Source organism: Parasteatoda tepidariorum, chromosome 10, assembly GCF_043381705.1.
Source record: "Parasteatoda tepidariorum isolate YZ-2023 chromosome 10, CAS_Ptep_4.0, whole genome shotgun sequence".
In the NCBI taxonomy this organism is placed as follows: Eukaryota; Metazoa; Arthropoda; class Arachnida; order Araneae; family Theridiidae; genus Parasteatoda; species Parasteatoda tepidariorum.
In genome coordinates this window covers 54,491,514-54,511,836 of record NC_092213.1, presented here as the reverse complement: position 1 = coordinate 54,511,836, position 20,323 = coordinate 54,491,514, and the positions used below count along the sequence as shown (strand labels likewise).

General features: G+C 27.0%; 1 protein-coding gene across 2 annotated transcripts; it reads right to left on the bottom strand.

Annotated features, from left to right (window-relative positions):
- Window positions 1-26: 26 nt before the first annotated feature.
- Window positions 27-20,137, bottom strand: LOC107456884 (uncharacterized). 2 transcript variants are annotated; one of them, XM_043039577.2, is made up of 11 exons: window positions 19,954-20,137; window positions 18,411-18,632; window positions 15,901-16,028; window positions 12,889-13,331; window positions 12,042-12,154; window positions 10,786-10,973; window positions 10,550-10,703; window positions 7,482-7,545; window positions 6,359-6,451; window positions 6,008-6,099; window positions 27-2,449 (listed from the first exon to the last, which is right to left on the bottom strand). In XM_043039577.2, the coding sequence occupies exons 2-11, from the start codon at window positions 18,608-18,610 to the stop codon at window positions 2,182-2,184; spliced, it is 1,743 nt and encodes a 580-aa protein (XP_042895511.1). In that variant the 5' UTR covers window positions 18,611-18,632; window positions 19,954-20,137; the 3' UTR covers window positions 27-2,181. The 2 variants fall into 2 exon arrangements, with proteins under 2 accessions (XP_042895511.1, XP_042895556.1); XM_043039622.2 differs by having other exon boundaries at window positions 19,878-20,136.
- Window positions 20,138-20,323: the final 186 nt, after the last annotated feature.

The window sequence follows — 20,323 nt, the reverse complement described above, 5'->3', positions numbered from 1 at the left end:
GTATGAAAGATGAAGAAATATCCCAATTCTAAAAACATTCATTATTTTTATTCCATTCTTCACTTCTCATTTTTTCTTTTAAGTAAATTTCATTCATACAAGACTAACACAATGAATGAAAATGAGACAAGCATAATAATGAATATACATTGAATACTTTGTACATATGCTTACAAAAATAATACAATATGATTAGTATGTACACATATGACTCAAATTATTTTAATATAATCATTCATAACAAAAAAATTAAACATATCACTATAAACAATTTTATAATTAAAATAGCATTCAGTTACTTATTAATTTCTTAAATTGAGTAGAATTTAAAATTATTAATGTACAATTAAATTATCTGTGATATACATAATAAGAAGCATACTTTTAAATATTAGCTTTTTTAATTTAATATTATTAAAACTACCAACTAAATATTTTAATAGTTATATATTGCTTCATAACAAAGTTCTTTTTATCATTAATTATTGCATTGGTATATAGCAGATTGTACTAATAGAAAATAACTCAGGTTCTTCTTAAACTTAGTGTACAAACAACTAAAGTTAATGTTCAATGAAAAGAATTGCCTCTTATTTTTATCAGAAAAAAAGAATCACCTTTCTTGAATCAATATATCATGAAAAGATCAATATATCATATTTTGAAATATAGACATTGGTTGTTCTTATAATAAAGCATAGATTTTCTAAAATATATTTTTAGAAATGAATCCATTTAATAAATATTTTAGACAAAAAATTCAAATTACAAAAAATAATTTACTTGTATATATATTGCTTAATATATTTTGAGCAATATAAAAGAGGAACTTCCGAAATCTCAGCAGCAGAAATCTTTTAAACATCTTTAATCAAGTTAAATATTGAAAATGGAGAAAAAAATTTAATATTTAAATATTAAAAAACTGTAATATAATAGTAACTGCTTGTGTAACATTTTATTATGACAAATTCCAATTCTACCAAACAATTATTATATAACAATTATTATATAGTAAGTAGTCATTAAAAGAAAATATGTTTAATTGAGAAATAACATTGCTTAGTTTTTAAAATTAAAAGTTCAATTCACAGAAATTTTCAGTTTGAGAGTAACAAATATTGAAATAATACATTATGATTGAAATTTAGCAAAAACATGAATGCATGTTAAAAAAAAAAAAACTTATTTGAAAGCAGTTTTATTGTAAAACAAAATAAATTTTTTCTTTACCATAAAGTGACAGTTCATATCAATGAATCATCATAAAGGCATTTAGCATCAAATGCTATTTAGTATTGCTAGTTCCATGGTTGGGTTTTAAAATACTATTACATTCTGATCACTTTTTGAATTTATAACAAGTCATAGTCATTACAGTGTTGACTTAGAGACAATTTAACAGTAGATAATACAGTTATCGTCTAAAAAATATTTTTGCTTTCTACAGCTTTTTGTAGATAAGTTAAAGCTAGGACAGCTCTCAGAAAAATTAAAATAGTATAAGATTATTACTGAACACTGGGAAATTTAGAATTTACAAACAAAGATATGGTAAAACCAATCAAGAAATTTTTTTTTGAATTAGAGACAATTTAGCAGTAGATGATGCAATTACTATTGGAAAAATATTTGTAGCTTTATACAGTGTTTAGCAGATAAGGCTAGAATAATTCTCAGAATAATTAAAATTGTATCAGATTATTGCTGATCACCGGGGAATTTAGGATTTACAAACAAAGATATAGTAAAACCAGCCTAGAAATAATTTTTTGATTTAGAGACAATTTAGCAGTAGATAATTCAATTATTAATGGAAAAATACTTTTAGCTTCCTACAGTATTTTGTAGATAAGGCTAGTGTAATGCTCAGAAAAATTAAAATTGTATCAGATTATTGTTGAACACCGGGAAATTTAGGATTTACAAACAAAGATATGGTAAAACCAATCTAGAAACTTTTTTTTTGATTTAGAGACAGTTTAGCAGTAAATAATGCAATTATTATTGGAAAAATATTCTCAGCTTCAAAAAGTTTTTTGTAGATAAGACGAGGACAATTCTTAGAATAATTAAAATATTATAAAATTATTGCTGAATATAGGAAAATTTAGGATTTATACAAACAAAGATATGGTAAAATTAGCTTAAATTTTTTTTCTTCTAAGCTTAAAATAAATATTAGCTGCCATCTGAACGGTATAAGTAAGGATAAACATCATATGTTGTTGCGGGTGGTGGTGGTGGAATTTGAGGTTGTTGTTCCATAGGTTTTGAAGTTCTGTTCATTGTTTTTTTGCACTGCTCTGGAGGATATTTAGGAATGCTATCAGAAGAACACTTAGTAGAGTTCTCACGCCTAGATTTAAGAACTAGCATGTCGACTAGGTGAGCAAGATTTTTAACTATTGTATCAGGTTTGATGACTTCATGTTTTGCATCATCTGGTCTAAAAAACCATCAATTATATTAAAAAACAAATTATAGATAATGACATTAAAACATCATGCATAGGAAAATTTCCGTATAAATAATTGCACCAAAAAGTCGACACATTTTGATGAAAATTTTTCATAGAGTAGGACAAACTGTAAAGATGTAGCTCGAACATGGAAAAAATTACAGAAAAATGAAAAGAGAAGAACAAAATTATTAAAATAAAATAAAATAATTTTTCAAAAATTTTTTCAATAAAAATCCGGAGAAATTTTTTCTTTTTTAAATTATGTTATTTTATTTCAATAATTTTCTTCTCTTTCCATTTTCTGTAATTTTTTCCCATGTTTTCTCTACTTTCTGAGCTTATTTTATGAGTTCTATAAACTTGCAGCTTATGCCCAGTAAATAAAACTTATCAATTTTCGTTACGTTTCTTCATTTTTCTCTTTTTCTTTTTATCCTTTTCGTGTTATATATATATATATATACAGAGATGCCAACTGCTCCGGACAAGCCAAATTAATTAGAAAAATGGCAAAGTAAATTTTGCAAATATTTGACTATTTTTGCTTGCTTTTTAAAAGGTATAGCATGACAAAAGATTCATGAAGTGGCTAATTATATAAACCTATGAATTATTTAGAAACAGTGGTGGCTAAAAATCTATTGAATTGAATTTACTAATCCAAGATATGAAATTGATAAGCTACCACTTTAAAATATATATTTGCTGTCCGGAGCAAGTTGGCACCTCTCATACATACATACATACATACATACATACATATATTTATATNTATATATATATATATAAAATTATATATACACACATTTTAAATACGTATGTATAGAGTCTTTTGGGCCTCAGTCATGGTGTTTGGCACGAGCAGGTACCAATAAGTTAAGATCCCCTCATGCAAAAAAATGTTAGGCTACTTAAGGACTTTGGAGAAAAAAAATTTCTCTTTTTTTTTTTGCTTAAAAGAAGCCTTAATACCTTAAAACAATCCACCGAAAATTTTATGTGAGGAAAAAGTATATAACAGGGGTTTCCAACTGGCGACCCGCGAAGCCTTCTTTTGTGGTCCGCGAACTAAAATATATTAGTGTCATTTTTTGCGGACAATTTTCGTTGAAAATCTATATGGGTTTAAAATATTCTTCTCGTTAATAAAAACCTAATTTCTTCGTTTTTGGGAAATTTATCATACCAACGGTGCAAAAAATTTTATTCTCAGGTTTTGCATTGAAGAAAATATTTATTCAAATACAAAAATAATCGCGTATGTTGCTCTTTCTTATTTGATTTTTTCTGTATTTTGTGAATATAATCTAGTATGTGCGTATCAGAAATTTTCTTGAAGAAATCCTCCGATTTAACTTTTTAAAACCACTCATTAAGGACGAAAATATTCACACACACATTTGTAAAGTTTAAATTTAAAATGTAAATATCTATTCTCTGGTGGTTGCAGCAGACAAACCTCAATTTTCTCATTGAACATTTTGTGTGCTACTATGTAATTTTTAATCCCAACCCTTTTAAAGTTTTATATATTAACAATTAGATATCTGTGGCACATTAATTGTTTAATGCATAGTTGCACATTATAGTTATTGTAGCCTGAATTTTTATTATTTATTTAATATTTTTAAAAATATTATTAATAACAATTAAATATTTTTAAAAATCTACTTCTTTTAATTTGTAAGTTGCAAACCCCTGGTATATAAGTACTAAAATCTGAATTTTTTACCAGTCTTTTAAGTCCACTAGATGCATTTAGAAAACTTCAAAAGCATATACCTTAAAGCTATAAATTTCAAGTCATAACTTGGCATTCTTCAGTGATTGACTTCAAATTTTAACTGTATATTTATAATAACACTATTTATGAAAGCACCTCTCATTGTTTAATATTAGTGTAGTTTTTTTTCTCTTTTACAACTTTTTAGTAATTCTAAATATATTTTTTTAAAGAATTTGATACTTTTGCCCAACTGTTAAATATATATATATTAAAAAAAACTTACAGTTTTTGTAACCTATTCACAAAAATAATCAAATTTTTTTTTTTGCTTTTCATTTTGCATAAAAAATTGCAGGCGTTATTCAATTGGCCATACACCTTTCGAAAAGATTGGCTAAATGAAGAAATGCTATATGGTCACCAATATGTTTTATATAGTTCCACAAAAATTAATATTTACGGTTCACCAAGTGCATAATAATGAGCATTTTTTTCTTCAAATTTTTGATTTATGATCTGTTGTCTTGCAGAAACAAAATTCTCAAAATATGCTTATTTTTATAGCTGCTAGTGTGACCCAATCTCTTAAAAAATTTCAGAATGCTTAAAATTATCTTTAAAAGAACAAATATGATTATGATGAAAAATAAGATTATGATTAAAAATAAAATTGATAAAAAAAAAATGTTTAAATAAAGTTATCAAAAAACTTGAATAAGAAGTTAAGACTTAATTCATATTACTTAAAGACATTTTGACATTAAAGCAATAATAAGAAATTTTTTGTACAAAATTTAACAATTATTAGTATTTAACCATATGATAAAAACTAATAACAGAATAACTTGACATAACCCTGTACAAATATCAGGTAAGTAGAAACCTAAATTGTTATGCACTATAACTGTTAAAATTTTGGATGAAATTGGGTGTAACAGTTTAGAAAGACATGAAATCACCAAAACTCTGGCCAAGCCGAAATCCACCATAATTCTGGTGTAATTACACCACAACATAGGCTGTTATGGATAACAACTGAATGAAAATTACACTTTGCAGGTTGTTAAAGCAGTTCATAATGACTTGAAATCTTTAAAAAATTAAAAATCTGGCCAAAGGAAACCTAAGTTAATATGGACAACAACTATTCAAATTTTGGATTATGTTGTAGGGGAATTACACCCTGTAGGTCGTCATATCACTTCAAAAAATGATTTTGCAGAACAAACATCTGTTATGCATCAAGTAATACAGTAAACAGTTAATAACAATCAAGTTGTAATATGGCCAGTAATTTTATAATTATTAAATTGTACCACTACAAGGATAGCGTGCACCTCAACCAGAGATGGATTCCCCCAACGGCCCACAACCTATGAATGGAGACCTTTAGCTCAATCGCAAAAGTTGGAGCAACAGAAGATTTTTCTTTTGATTTATTCACATAAGTTTCCACCTTTAGTAACTATGAGAAGAATGAGGGCTTGCCACAGGGTGGTATTTTTCTATTTTTCCTTCATATGTTGTATTCTAATTTTAAACCTGTATGATCGAGATGTTAATCTTAAATAATAGATACAACACATGTAAATTTTTGAGTAACAAACTCCTTTTAAAAAGATGGAAACTGGAACTGGAAAAATCTATACTATTGCCTTACATTCATCTATACTTTAAACACAGAAAGCACTGCTTTTAGCAATTTTAAAATAAAGATAACTTATCATAAAACAGGCATGAATCATTCAAAATATTGCACAATTCCAAATTTCTTTTGATACTTTAAAAGAAATAAACCAGTTCTTATTGAAACTTACCTAAATTTTCCGGTCCTGACTAGAATAGCTCTCATACCACATCTTTGGGCTGCTTGTATATCATTTTCAATGTCATCACCAACCATGATTATCTTAAAGAAATAAATAATTCTTTCATTCACAAGTTAAACAGTTTTTAACTATGGAACACATTTCGTTTCAATATTAACTAGAATTAATAACTTTTTCCAATGCCGAAGTTAAAAATATTAAATGGATTTACTGTGTAAAAATATAAAAAGAAATTAATAAATTCAGACAAAACTAATTTCTAAACTAAATTCATTGTTTTAAGAAAACTAATTCATTTGAATGAGTATAAAATGTTGAAAATATATAAAATTTACAAACCTCCTGGGGGCATATTCCCATACCATTCACAGCACTCGTTATAAAATCATAGCAAGGCTTTCCAACAACCATAGCTTCAGTACTGCATGCATACTAAAATAAATATTTTACATTTTATATTTTACATCCCTTTAGAAAAGAAAACAATTTATAATTGCATAAATTACAAACTAATTGGCAACATGTTATAGATTACTCAGATTGATAATCCAATCTGATAGTTAAACATGGAAAAAAAATCTAGATTCTATGATGGAAAACGTTAGGAAATTTTTTTAATCACTACAGCTAGAAATTAATAATACATAGTACAAAGGGCAAGGACCACTAAAAACCAACCTGGGTCAGCATGAAATAATAAAAGTATCTAAAACTATCGGCCAATCACTGTCAATTAAGTATAAAGGGACAGTTTGTTGTTTTTCTTCATCATAGTTGTGAAGATTACATATTTACTGTTAATTTTTGTCTAAACTAAACTTAACTCAGTGCAGCATCAGCTCATAGAGGGTAAAAACCAACGGTGCCCAACCAAGTTTTCTTGACTTTGGGATCTGGAGTAGATGTTCTGGCTGGGTGGTCAGCCAAACCTGGAACACCCAGAGAAATTTTTTCAAACTTCACTTAATAACTTTTCTTGCTTTTAATATTGAATTTAATGCTCTTCTTATAAAAAACATGCAACCCTAAATCATTAAAATAAACACAATTTTAAATCACTTTCTTTTCATTTTATTTCAAAAATTTACATGAACTGAACCTAATACCGTTAGCAGAATGAAATGGTTGTAATCCAATACTCTACAATATATTGATAATGATCAGTACAGAACACAACTGAAGAAATATTTTTCTTTCTTTTATATTTATTAATGTTTGAGACAGTTAAAGGGCTTCATTAAAGGGACCAAGTTAGAGGGCTTTGCGAGCTTATTTCAGCCCATACGTTGGGCACGGGTATCCCTGTTTCATAAAATTGAAATTATAGGTATAAAAAAGTTAAATGTATGGAAATTGAAAAAAATAATTAAAATAAATAATAATAACATTTGATTAAACTAAATACAGAAAAAAAGTAGAGACAAATTGAATTGAAGCTAAATAAATAAGATAAAGGTATTACTTCTAGAGCAGCAGCGTAAGATGCAGCACCAAGAACCAATTCATTTTTTTCTTTGTAGTATTTTCTAAAAAGCAAATGAAAAAAAAATTATTAATACTTTTAACATATAGTTTTATTTAATTAATATAAATAATCAAATAAATAATATATTCCTACAAGATTTGGTGGATTTTAGAAATATGTAAGACTAAAAAAAACACACTTTGAAATTAAGAGCTTTGGGTAATGTAATGATATGCAACACTTTTTCCATAGATGAAATTTTTACATCAAACTATTCCTTAGTATTGTTTCCAGGCAGATACTTTACACGTTTTTGAAATTTGTTCAAGTTACTATTCCTTAGTATTGTTTCCAGACAGATACTTTACACGTTTTTGAAATTTGTTCAAGATAGTAGTACAATAACGAAGAACATTATATAGCCTACATTGAAATTGTGATGTTTTTTTTATTGAAAATGTTAAATGGAAATTTAAAGATGTGGCTTATTCTTATATTAGCCATTACCCTTTAAATGCACATAGAGTCTATTACATCAAAATTTAATCCAATCAATTTGTGTCAAATTCATGAAGAATAATTTTATCAAAATAAAATTAGATAAAACTATTCTTAAATTCAACAAATGTCATTAACTGTGGTACATTTCAATTTTATTAATTTTAAAGTCAGACAATTTTGATTTATTAATTACGTCCCTAATTTCTCAATTTTGTTTTTAATTTGCTGCAATTGATAAAAGCACAATAAAGGGTATATCCAATTTTGGCAAAAATATATTAAAAGGCTGCAAATATACTTTTCAGTTCTATTGTTTAAATTTTGATAGAGATGAAGATGACTAATATCTTTTAATGTACTTTGAGATATTTTAATAGTGTGATTCAAAATTATTTTTTAAAATTTAACTTTGTATCATTGTTGTTGAGCTTTATTGTTTTGTAATTATATATTTGGAAAATATTTATTGATAAAAAAAAATCTCACATATTAAAAGTCAATGGAAATAAAGAAAAAGAACTTGGATTAAAATTTAAACTTTTGATCTTACTAAACTTTGCCCGAGTCATTGTAAAATACTAAAATTAAGGTAGGTCAACATTTTCCAGTCATATGTTGACATTTACACATTACTTCATTGAGTGTCTAAAATAATTGTTAAATATAAGGTCACACTTACACTGGAAAATGTTGACACTCTGCATCCACCCGTTGTGAATAAAGTATTTTTGTTAAACATTATTATTCTCACATGATAAATGTAGATGTTCAGCATACACTAATAGACTAATAGCAGCATTGAAAAAAAGAAATTACGACAATAATTTCAACACACATTATCAATTGTCATTTTAAATTGTATTTAGTTAATAGTGAAACTGTTTAATGGGTTTTGAACATTTGTTAAAAGAATTATGTGTATGGCAATATTAAACAAATCTGACTTTCACAATAACTTTAGTATAAAAAACAATCTCCATAAACAAAGCAAGAAATAGTATAAAAGATTTTTAGAATACAATAGAAAAATATTCTCAAATAAAAATTTTACATGATAATTTGTTTTATAATAACATATCAGGGTGCGTAGTCAAATCTTTCATCAAAAAATAAGCACCTTTTAAGTACTTTTTAAGCACTAAAAGAATATTTTTAAGCACCATATACGCTAACAAAATGCAAAACAGTTTTCAAAGACTTTACATGATCATGATAAAATAACCAGTTTCTGAGAAAGAACTCTTTTCGTGATTATATTTGCCATCATAAAAAGATTGAGAGATTTTTCGGTTCAATTTCAGAGGGTGGAAATGAAGTCTGAAATTGAGAATATCTTGCAAAACGCAGCAGAGTTGCAAGCGACAGTGTAAGAATCTCACGGAACCCAGCTCAGTATATGTACATGTGGACCCAAAATTATTTCATCAAACATGTACAATGAATGGCGCTTTTATACCCAACGGACCGATGGTAAGCCAAAATGCATTGTCTTCGAAGGAATTGTGAAAACGTTGAATAGAACAATGTGAAAAACCACGCTTTTGCATAATACGTTGCAAAAATCTACACGGTAAAGAAAAAATTTGATTTTCGAAAAGGGAAAATTAAACACTTTTTAAATACACCCAATAAAAGCACCTTTAAGGGCTTTTGAAAAACGAAAATAAAAAATAAGCTCCTTTAAGCACTTTTTAAAAACGCTACGCACCATGTTTATCAGTGTTTTCACTACAGCGCGAGTATCTCGCAAATTTTTTTCTTTTCTCGCAGTAAAAAATGATTACCGCGAGAAATTCACGCATTCTATAAACCAATTTCAAAATTTGCGAATTTCTCGCATTTTGAAAAAAATTTCTCATTTGCGCCATTTAGAATAAAATTCGTTTCACTTTTCTTCCTGGATCTTTTATTATTTTCAACATCTGTCCCATTATCTAGCTTCCCTATTTACCAGTATTGTTCAGAACCTTTAAGAACAACAGAACACCATCCTTCCGAACCACGGAACCTCTTTCAGAACGCATTTCTCTGCAACCACGTGTTTACCGTAGGTAAGGTTTCTTCATGTAAGACGTTCAAATTTTTTGCTCGTTAATGTAAGATGGACAAATACCTTGTAAAGCCAATATCTTCTACTCCGAAACGGACAAATGAAAATGAAACAAATGTGGGTAGAAACGATCAAAACGAAACAAATATGCATTTGAGCAACCTAATGAGAATAGCTGATAAAAAAGTAGACGTAGAACATTTTCCATATGATGTGCAGCAAGAATATTCAATGCTTTAAAAATTAGAAGATGTTAAAAATGTATTAAAATTAAAGAAATGATTTTTTTCCAAGTCTCTTTGCGTGTTTTTTTATTATTTTTCATTTTTAGAAATCTCACTTAACTTTTTGAAATCTCACCCTGTTTTTGAGAAAGAGTGAGAATTTCTCACCCATTTTTTTTTCTACGATGAAAACACTGTATATAATGTATTATTTATAATACATAAGGCAAAATTATTGTCTTTGGTGAAAAAAATAATGTAAAATATATATTATTCCAAAGCATACTTACTCATTCCCTAACTTAACAAGAACAGGGCTAGGAGAGGAAGTTAAAACATTATAAGCTTTATTAAACATTTCTGCAGAAACATTTCCACCCAAATCACCAATTACAACACAATTAGGAGAGGACTGATCTAATTTTTCAAAGGCAGGTTTTATATCTACAACAAAAACACATTTTTAGTTAGAAACAGTGTTTGATTCCATTGTATTGCCAACAACCTTTCTTTTTTTAATCCTTACCTTGATGAACCATCAAATAAGGTCTTAAATTTAAAGTTAGTAAAGTACTAATGACCACAGGTATAGGGGAACAAATTTCTTCTTCAAATACGCTGAAACCTAATGTCTGCAACTTTTTCACTAGGTCACTGGGAGTTCTCCGTGAATCATTTGTGATGAATCTAATAGTAATACCAAGTTGTCTTAACCTGAAATCAAAACAAAAACTACCTTTTATTGTACAGTTTTATTCCAATATAAACATTTAGGTTTTCTTTGGGAATTTTAGGGTATTGGATTGCAAAGAATGAGAATGCACATAGATTAATATAGTCAATGATATATTCACTGAATTGATAATTCAGCGAATTTGTTTACTCACTATAACCCCTTTCAAATGCTTCAAAAGTCAGAAAAGGGATGCAAAAAAATGAGTTATGATGCTTCCTTTAAGGTAAATAATTATCCAACAGAGGGGGAAAAAAGCAGTGTACCAGCTGACTTTTATATGGAAAATAAAAATCGAAATAATACGTATCAAAAACTATTATTTTTTTTTTGTTGTCATAATAGCTGTAGAAACAAATTTGAATGATTCTGAGGGACAAATTGCATCATTGCTTTTCCTTGATGCAGGTGTTTGGTCAGTCCTAATTAAAAGCCTTAATAGCTTAAATATTAACTCTTTTGATTTGAAATCCTATGTTTTGTTTATGAATAGAAAAAATAATAGTATAAATGTGAATATTAATTGATAAATAAAGAGGTAGCAAATTCATATCATAAATAAGGCTCACTTATAGTAAAAAAGAATCCAAATTATAGAATATGTGGTTTTAAGAATCTGCATTTTCCTAAGTCTGTGGAATAACTGATATTATGAAACAAAACAGACATTTAAATTATTTCTGATGGCTTATTGAATTATTATTATGCTAATAATAGCATTGAATTGTCTAACTCAAAAAGAAAAATAACATATTTTATGGTAAAACCTGCTTGTCTGTAAATATAGATGCTGTCTTTCAAAAATGAAATTTATATTCTACTGTAAGAGTATACAGAGCATGCATTAAATTCTAAGAAATAAGTCGATTTATGATTAAAGTATTATATTTTTACATTAGAATATTTACTATTTTCAGAGCAGTAAAATATTTATTTAAATAAACACATTTTTAACTTTTCTATGCATAAAAAGAATTCTACTTTAAAAAAGAATAATCAATTTAATAGCACATAGGAAAAGGAATATGCAAACAAACAAAATAATATACCTTTCAACAGCAATTACAGAACCTTTAATAGCTTCATATTTCCCATTTTCAAACAGAACACCAGTTGTACTGATAAGAATACCTCTAATTGGATTATTCAAGCATTTGGCAACCTGTAATAAAACAAATTATCTTTAAAAGGAAAAAAAAAAATGCTCAATGGATTATAAAATTTGTTAAGTATTTTACGATTTTTAAAATGTAATGTATTTTCCATAATAAAAGTTAGTTTCATGTTCAAAATATAAAAAATAGTTAACATTTGAAGAAGTACTTTTTTAATTATGTAAAGTTAATATTTCCAATTTAAACAAAACCATAAATAGTTTTTAAGTACATTAATTCTTATAAATGATAATAAATGTTTAGATGATTAAAGTTGCTTAAATTAACTTTCTATTTAATATCTGAAAAGCAATAAAAAACTACTTGTACAGTATTGTTGATGGTAAATTTTTAAATTTGTAGACAGTTGTTCTTAAAATAACTTAGACTGAATAGTAATTTAAATACAAAGCTATTCCTCCAATGATTTGCTACATAATATTTTTAACCTATTTACATACAAAATTTGGTTCTAAAAATTCCATGCAATACATTTCAAATTCACTTAATGAAAGTTTAAAAGTCAATAAAATGTCAACTAAAAAAATAAGTTTTTTGTGCTGAATATATCAAAATTTTACTTAAGTTGCTTTAAACTTTCAGATTGATTCATATCTTAACTTAATAAATTATCTCAATCCTGATTTTATGCAAATGGATGATAAATAGAACAAATATAAAGTTACATTTGTTCTTATCCTATCCTAACATATTTTTTTCTTAATGAGTGCTGAAAACTTACTTGAACTTTAACTTTCTTATCTTCAGAGGTGGAGACATCGTGTCCATAATGATCAGGATATAACTCAACTTGATAACCTTTATTATCTTCCAAAATAACTACTTTTAGATATGCTGTACAAAAATGACCTATTTTACATGATTTTAGGGCCCTTCTTCGAGCACCACTACTACGAAATTTACCACTTCTATGACAAATGTAAGTTACAACAGTGCAGCCAGATGCCTTCTTTTTAGCAGCCTGTTTAACCCATTTAATATTGCATGCTTCTTCTACATTCTTTTTCCATGTTATGAAATCTTGTTCAGTGTCCAGCACATTTTTGATGACTTGAAAAATGAAGTTATGCTTATTTACAAGATGATTGCGTAATTCAGTAGTGCTTTTAAACTTTTCATTATTACACCCTTCTTCATAACAAACCGCTCCTCTCGAATCAGCAGCTGAAAAAAGAAATTTTATGCAGTTTTATTCGTAAAAAAATTTTTTTAAAATTTTTTGTAAGTACAATAACAAAAATTTTGAATTTTCTTCTGCTAAAATTATCAACCCCTGCTTTTTATCAACTGAATTAGACACATTTCACATTTTTAAACACTTTAATAATTTAGCTAGTAATATTTCAGCAATCCAGATTTATAAGCAACCAGATATTATTAAATACATTAAAATAAATAGAATGAATTGGATGGTCTAAGCGATTCGAATTAGTGACGAAAATACAATAGAAAAGATATTGCTTTTTAGACTCACTGGAACAAGATAGCGGGGAAGGCCACGGTTGAGATGGGCTGACTCGGTGGAATCTGATTTTTCTACAATCAATTGGAGATCAAAGATAAATCAGAAAACGTTGTGGAGAAATCTTTAGAGGAAGGCATTGGCCCACTATGCCATGTGTGGCCAACCATGATGATGATTTTAGCAATCCATTTTTTTCTGAATGTTTGGAAATTCATTTTCCTTTAAAATTTTGAAATGTAAGGGATGATCCTATGACTGTATATGTTACATTATTTGTGCTCTTTTTACAGCTTTAATTTTATACAGAAAATAGCAGCATAAAGTTAACCTGTTTTTTTATTACGACAGTAAGTAACTTTTGCTGTCATTAAGCATTGGCAAAACAAAAATAAAATGCAAATTGTAACGAAGATTATTTTTAAGTTTGAAAATGCTGATAGCCCATTGGATACAAAATTATATAATTAGAATTCCATTGGAATTCATAATTAGAACCAAACATATGAATTTGCTTAGCAATAATAAAATAGTTGCTTTAATTGCAGCCACTAACAGTTAAAGTAACTGTAATAAAACACAATGTATAACAGTTGTTTTAATGTATAATAATAGTATTTAAAAAAATAACTTTGTGAATTTGTTTTGCAATACATAACAGTTGCTTAAATTGGCAGGTTATGTTAATGCTTTTTTAAAAAATATACAATATTTGAAAGAAATGACTAATATCTTGAATTATGTACTTTTACATAATCACAGAAAACCTTTCACGAAGAAGCGATTCAGTAACACATTTTAAAATTATATTCTATCACAGGTAATTGTATAGAGCAGGGATGGGCAAACTACGGCCCGCTAGAAGGTTTTATCCGGCCCGCGGATTGAATTTTAACTTGCCGATCCGTGGTGAATATAAACAAGATACATTATATATCCATTTTCTTGTCTACTATGTTTAAAGCTACTGATGACCTTTTTACTTTCCCTATTTTTGTTCTACAAAATATAAATTGATGGAAATAGTACAACATGGATAATACAAGATGGAATACAGACAGCTTCAATATAAAATGTTGAAAGCAGAAGTTCTTTATAGAATAGCCGTAGATTGGCTCCAACGAGCATTTGTCTTTCTCGAGGAGCACACATATGGAAACTAGTATAGGTGAATTGTACTTCACATGTGGTAGACCGCGAAATTTTAAGCTCGAAGGAGTAGATTTTTCTGCCGGCACGAGTTGTAACATTATTTATTGCGTATGGAAAGACTGCACACATATCATGTCATTGTAAAACCAAGAAAATCAGGACTATGTTTGCTTCATCTTATATATGTGAACAAGTGTTTTCAACTATTAAACCTTATAAGAAATCCTTTCAGAAGTAGACTAACAGGCAAGCATTTAGCCTCGTTTCTTAAAATAAGCACATCTCACTTCAAACCTTAATATAAGGAACTTTTAAAAATGAAATCGCAATTTCATTAAGTATTTAAATTAAAGCTTGTATACGTTTTTTTTAGAAGTATCTACTCGGCCCACCGAACTTTTTTCCTCGATATTTTACCCTCGACCAAAAAAGTTTGCCCATCCCTGGTATAGAGCATTAAAGTAATGAAATCAAACTCAGATAACTTAAAAAGAAAAATAACATATTCTGTAGTAATTAAAGAATACTAAATACTATGTAATGTTTATAAAATTTTATATTATAATAAGCAGTTAATTAATATTTACAATGAGCGTTATGCTTATAACTAGTAGTGATATTCTAAGACCCAGTATAGTTAAGCAATTTTCATGAGTTTTATAGGAATAAAAAAGTAATTAATACTGAAACATGGGAACAAATGTTTAGGCATTATTAAAGAAAAGGCTCCAAAGTTATTTATGAAAATTTCATTAATTATATTCACAAATTCCATATTAACTTATTATACCATAACATATTATACCTGAAAATAGAAATTCATGATTATTAAACCCAAAGGAAAAACGTATACAAAGAAATTATTTATTTTAAGAAGGACATAATATCAAATTGTTGCATTACTAAATCTTTAAAAATTAATAACTACACATAATTCTAAACAATTAAAATTTATTTACCATTAATTAAAATATTTTAATATTCGTTTAGATTTATTTAAGAAAAAAAATCAAAAGTTATTAAAAAAAACTTCAAAAAATCAAAAATTTATACAATGTAAGAATTACCAGAGTTTATAAATAATGAAAGAAAAATTTACAAATAACATAGATATTTTACCAGGAGTATCAGGAGTTTTATTCGAATCAGGAATTCTATGAACTCGAAATATATGCCTTGATAGATTTGTCCTGGATGGATAAACACGGTCACAATATTGGCACAAATGACATTCATCAGAATTTACTCTGAAAAATTTAAGAAAAAGAAAACATTTACTAGAATTTCAAAAAAGTAACAACTGTTCAGATATCAAACACAAATTAAAATAGTAAATAAGCAGCAATGTATGATGTATATTTCTAACCATAATTTGTTCTTAATATTGGTATAGTTATTAAATGTGTAAAACTCTGATTAAATTTTCAGCAAGAACCATTTTTGAGAGGTTTTGTATAATTTTTAAAATACTTCAGTTCTAATTCTTAAGGTAGGGGTGCACAACCTGCGGCCCGCTGACTATTGATGTGCAGCCCGCGGGACCTTTTGAAAGCAACAATTTTTATTTTTTGAAAAATAAAAAAATAATGAAAAGAATCAGACATTTTAGTCAAAACTTTTCGATGCACTGAATTTGCACATATTCTATTGTGAATGTATTGTTTCTGCAGATAGTGTATATAGCCTGTATATTGTCTCTTGATCGATTTTCAACGGTTTTTGGTATGAAATTCCTCAAGGTTTTAAAATGCCCAATAATTTATAATATGATATTACAATGCAAGAATTTCGGATTTGAGATATCACTTTTTGAATCGTTTTATTTTTGCAAATTTCATCATAAATCCAAATGACGTTTCAGCCCTTTTTTTTACATTTATAAATACCAATTTCCATGTGGTTCGTAAAATTCTGAGACAGTTATTCCAATATTACAACTCATGAGTAAATAGATCACATATTTAGCTGACCACTTCTTGACGTGCTTTATTTATGCCGATTTCCTCATGAATCAAAACGACTATTTAAATTTTTTTCATTTTTCTAAAGGCAGGCAGATATTGTTGCACTTTTCTACATGATTTTGAAAATCCAATATTTTTACAATGTTTATTAATACAACAGGCGAAACTCAAATCGCATATTAAAGTGAGAATTTTTGGACATACTTAGTTTTTGCCGATTTCATCATAAATGCAAGTTATTTAAAAAAAAATTTTTTTGGCAGTTCTTACAATGCATTCCTGAGTGGTTTAAAAACTCGGATTTTTATTACGACATGCGAATTTTAAACCACTTGTACTTTCTTGCACTTGGAATAAATTGAAAGAAAATATTAAGTTCATCTCCCAGTGATAACTAATAGTTTCACTCTCTGAAATGCTCCATTGTGCGATGTTTTATTTTCTAGTTTATTTTTAGCTAATCCACATAATTTTTTAAAAAAAGAAATTTTATGAAACATACTTTTTATGCTTTCATTATTTTGTATTAATTTAGGTCAAAATATGTGAAAAATATTATATTTAGCATATTAATAATTTATAGTAATGAAATACAGTGTGAAACACCAGTTTCAACCTTAAAGGTTAAATTTTCCAAACACAGCTCATATTCAAACATTAATTTTTAAAATTTACACTTATTTGCAATTATTTGGATCTAAGGAAAACAGTTATTTATCATTGAAATTTTTTTAGTTTATTAAATCAATTATTGATACATATTTGAATATGAATGAAAACAAAATTTCTAACTAGTTTTTTAGGATTTTAGTATAAATATAATTCCGATAATCTAGATTTTTTTTAAAATAACCATTAGACTGTTTCTTAAAATAAAAAAATGCAAAAATATATTTTTGCCTGCAATTAGAGAGCAAGAAAAAAAAAATATATATAAAAGAGACACCAGTGTCAGAACTGCAAAGAGTTATCACAGCGGAAATTAACAGTAACGCAGGTACTGATACAGAAATATTTCTCCATAATCATACCTTAACTATAGAGCAAAAATAAATAATAATACAAAATGAAAGAACATTAAAAATTATGCATTTACTTGTTTCTGTAAATCAATTCAATAAGAGAAATATCTGGATAATCATTACCCACAAATCCATAAGCAAATACAGTACAGAACCCGTTATCCGGAAATCAAAAAACCAAAAAACCGGAACGAAATTCGATAAATTTTCCCACCATTTTTTAAAATTTTTTTTTCTCTCATAAGATTTTAGGATTTTTCTTTCTTTTTTGAAAGATGCTTACCTTACCATCATTTTGGAAATAATCATTAGTGTATTGCTTCATCGTTTTTTCTTCTTTTTAAGATTATTTCCAACTATTTTTGTTTTTTTTATAGTTGGGTTAAAACGGCTTTTTGTATCGACTCAGAAAATCGGAAAAATCAGTTATTCGGAATAGCGATGGTCCCGATCGTTCCGGATAATCGGTTCCCTACTGTACAATGATAAAAAAAATGAGTACAGAGAAAAAACAAAATTAACAAATCAGAAAATGTAATCTAATTACAGATGCACAAAGAAAAAATAAATAAATAACAGATTTATGTTTTAAACACAACTATAAGCCACAATTTAAATAGTTCTTTCAAAAATGTTTTTGTACTTGTTTCCATCATTGGATTCAATAGGAGGTGGACTATCTGGATTGTCATGATTCTCTGGAAGAGTTAAAGTATGAAGTTCATTCTTTTCAGAACAGGCTGAGTAAGAATTAGAAAGACTTGAAGTTGGTAAAGAATTCAGAGTAGGTACAGCTGGTTCACATTCATTGATTTTTGGAATCGAATAGCTTTCGAAATTCATTTTTAATTATTGTATCATGAGTCTGAAATATAAAAGATAAAACAACGTAAGAACAATTTTCAAGTAGAGATAAATCAAATAATATACTAAATAAAAACATCCTTTTTTTAATTATTTCATTTTAAATTCAATTTAAAAGTTAATGATTCGAATTATTATCTAAAGACTTTGGATACAAAATTTGGATGATGAGGGTTCATTAAAAACAGACTTACTTATTTATATTTTATTATTTCTTGAAAATTTTTAGGGAAAATTTAGTCATTTATTTCTTAACTTTTATCAATATTTTTTCAAATTCACACCCAAAGTAACTTCTTTTACAAAATTATGCATTTTAATTGCTAAATATGTAAGAATTATGCCTGAAATACACATCAAATTTTACTTTTCAACAAAATAAATTCAGCTTATATCCAAATATCCGGCCTCAGCCTTGTTGTAGATTTAAGTCATATAGCTATTCATATTTTGATGTTTGCATAGGTTCCATTATCATATAAATATTATATTTACTTGCAGCTGCTATTAAGAATAATAGCTAGTGCCTCATTTGGTAAAAATAACAATATGAATATTTCATGAAATAATTTAATAAGATTTGGTTTTCAACTTGAAAGTGTCGAAAACTGGCTAAAATATGCAAAAATCTAAGGTGATAGTCACAAAATCATAAATGCATGTGAAGTTTTCATAGTACATTTATAACAGTAACTATATAGTTATACAAAAATATACAAGGTAATGTCAAAAAATCTAAATTGTTAGATAATCTGGGGGCTTCTTCAAGTCGATTTTTTTCAAATTGTACAAACATTATGCTATGAGTATAATTATTCCTGTAATTTAGAGACTATAATAAATTTATAAAAATAAATAAGTAAACACTTATTTGGTTTCATTTTTTTATAAATATATATATATATATATTATGAAAGAAACTATTAACGCATTCTTTTTCTGTTTTAATATTGTTTTATAGCAATCAAATTTTTGCAATGCAATTTGTAGCACTTAAAGATTTTGAAATTTATTTTCTAATGATAACCCATCCATCACAAATAACATTTCATTTAACAGGATATTTAAACTAATTTAATTAAACTTTATATTGTTTTATCAAATTCTTGATGATATAGGAAAAATGATTTTTAGTTGTGTAGTTTAGTTAATAACTAGTAAATTCACAAATAATATAAAAACGGTACTACATCTAAAAAAGAAGGTGTGAAATAATATTAATTCATTGTAACATGATCTCTAATACCTTAAAAAGTTGAAGAAAACGGAGATATATTCCCAGGAAAACAATAAAGATTACACATATAAAACAAAGATCTCACCCTCAATAAAATATAGAATATATTAGGCATATGAGGACAAATTAGAGTTCTTGCTTTAAAAGCATCACATCAATGAATTTTAATACTTAATCAATTTTTAAATAATAATTAATTTGTGAGAAGCTAACGCAACACCGCAATCAAAACAACAACAGACCAAACATCAAAACCATTTAAACAGAGAGCCACTTCATTTCATTTCAGATTAACATTTCATTAAATTAGGAAACAAAATTTCTTATTAAAAGGCAATAAGTGCAAATTCTTCCTGATATGAACTTGAAGATATATTTTGTATAAATATAAATGTGAAATACAATAAATAAATGAATTTTTTAGATATTTTTTTAAAATATCGTTTTACCCTTTC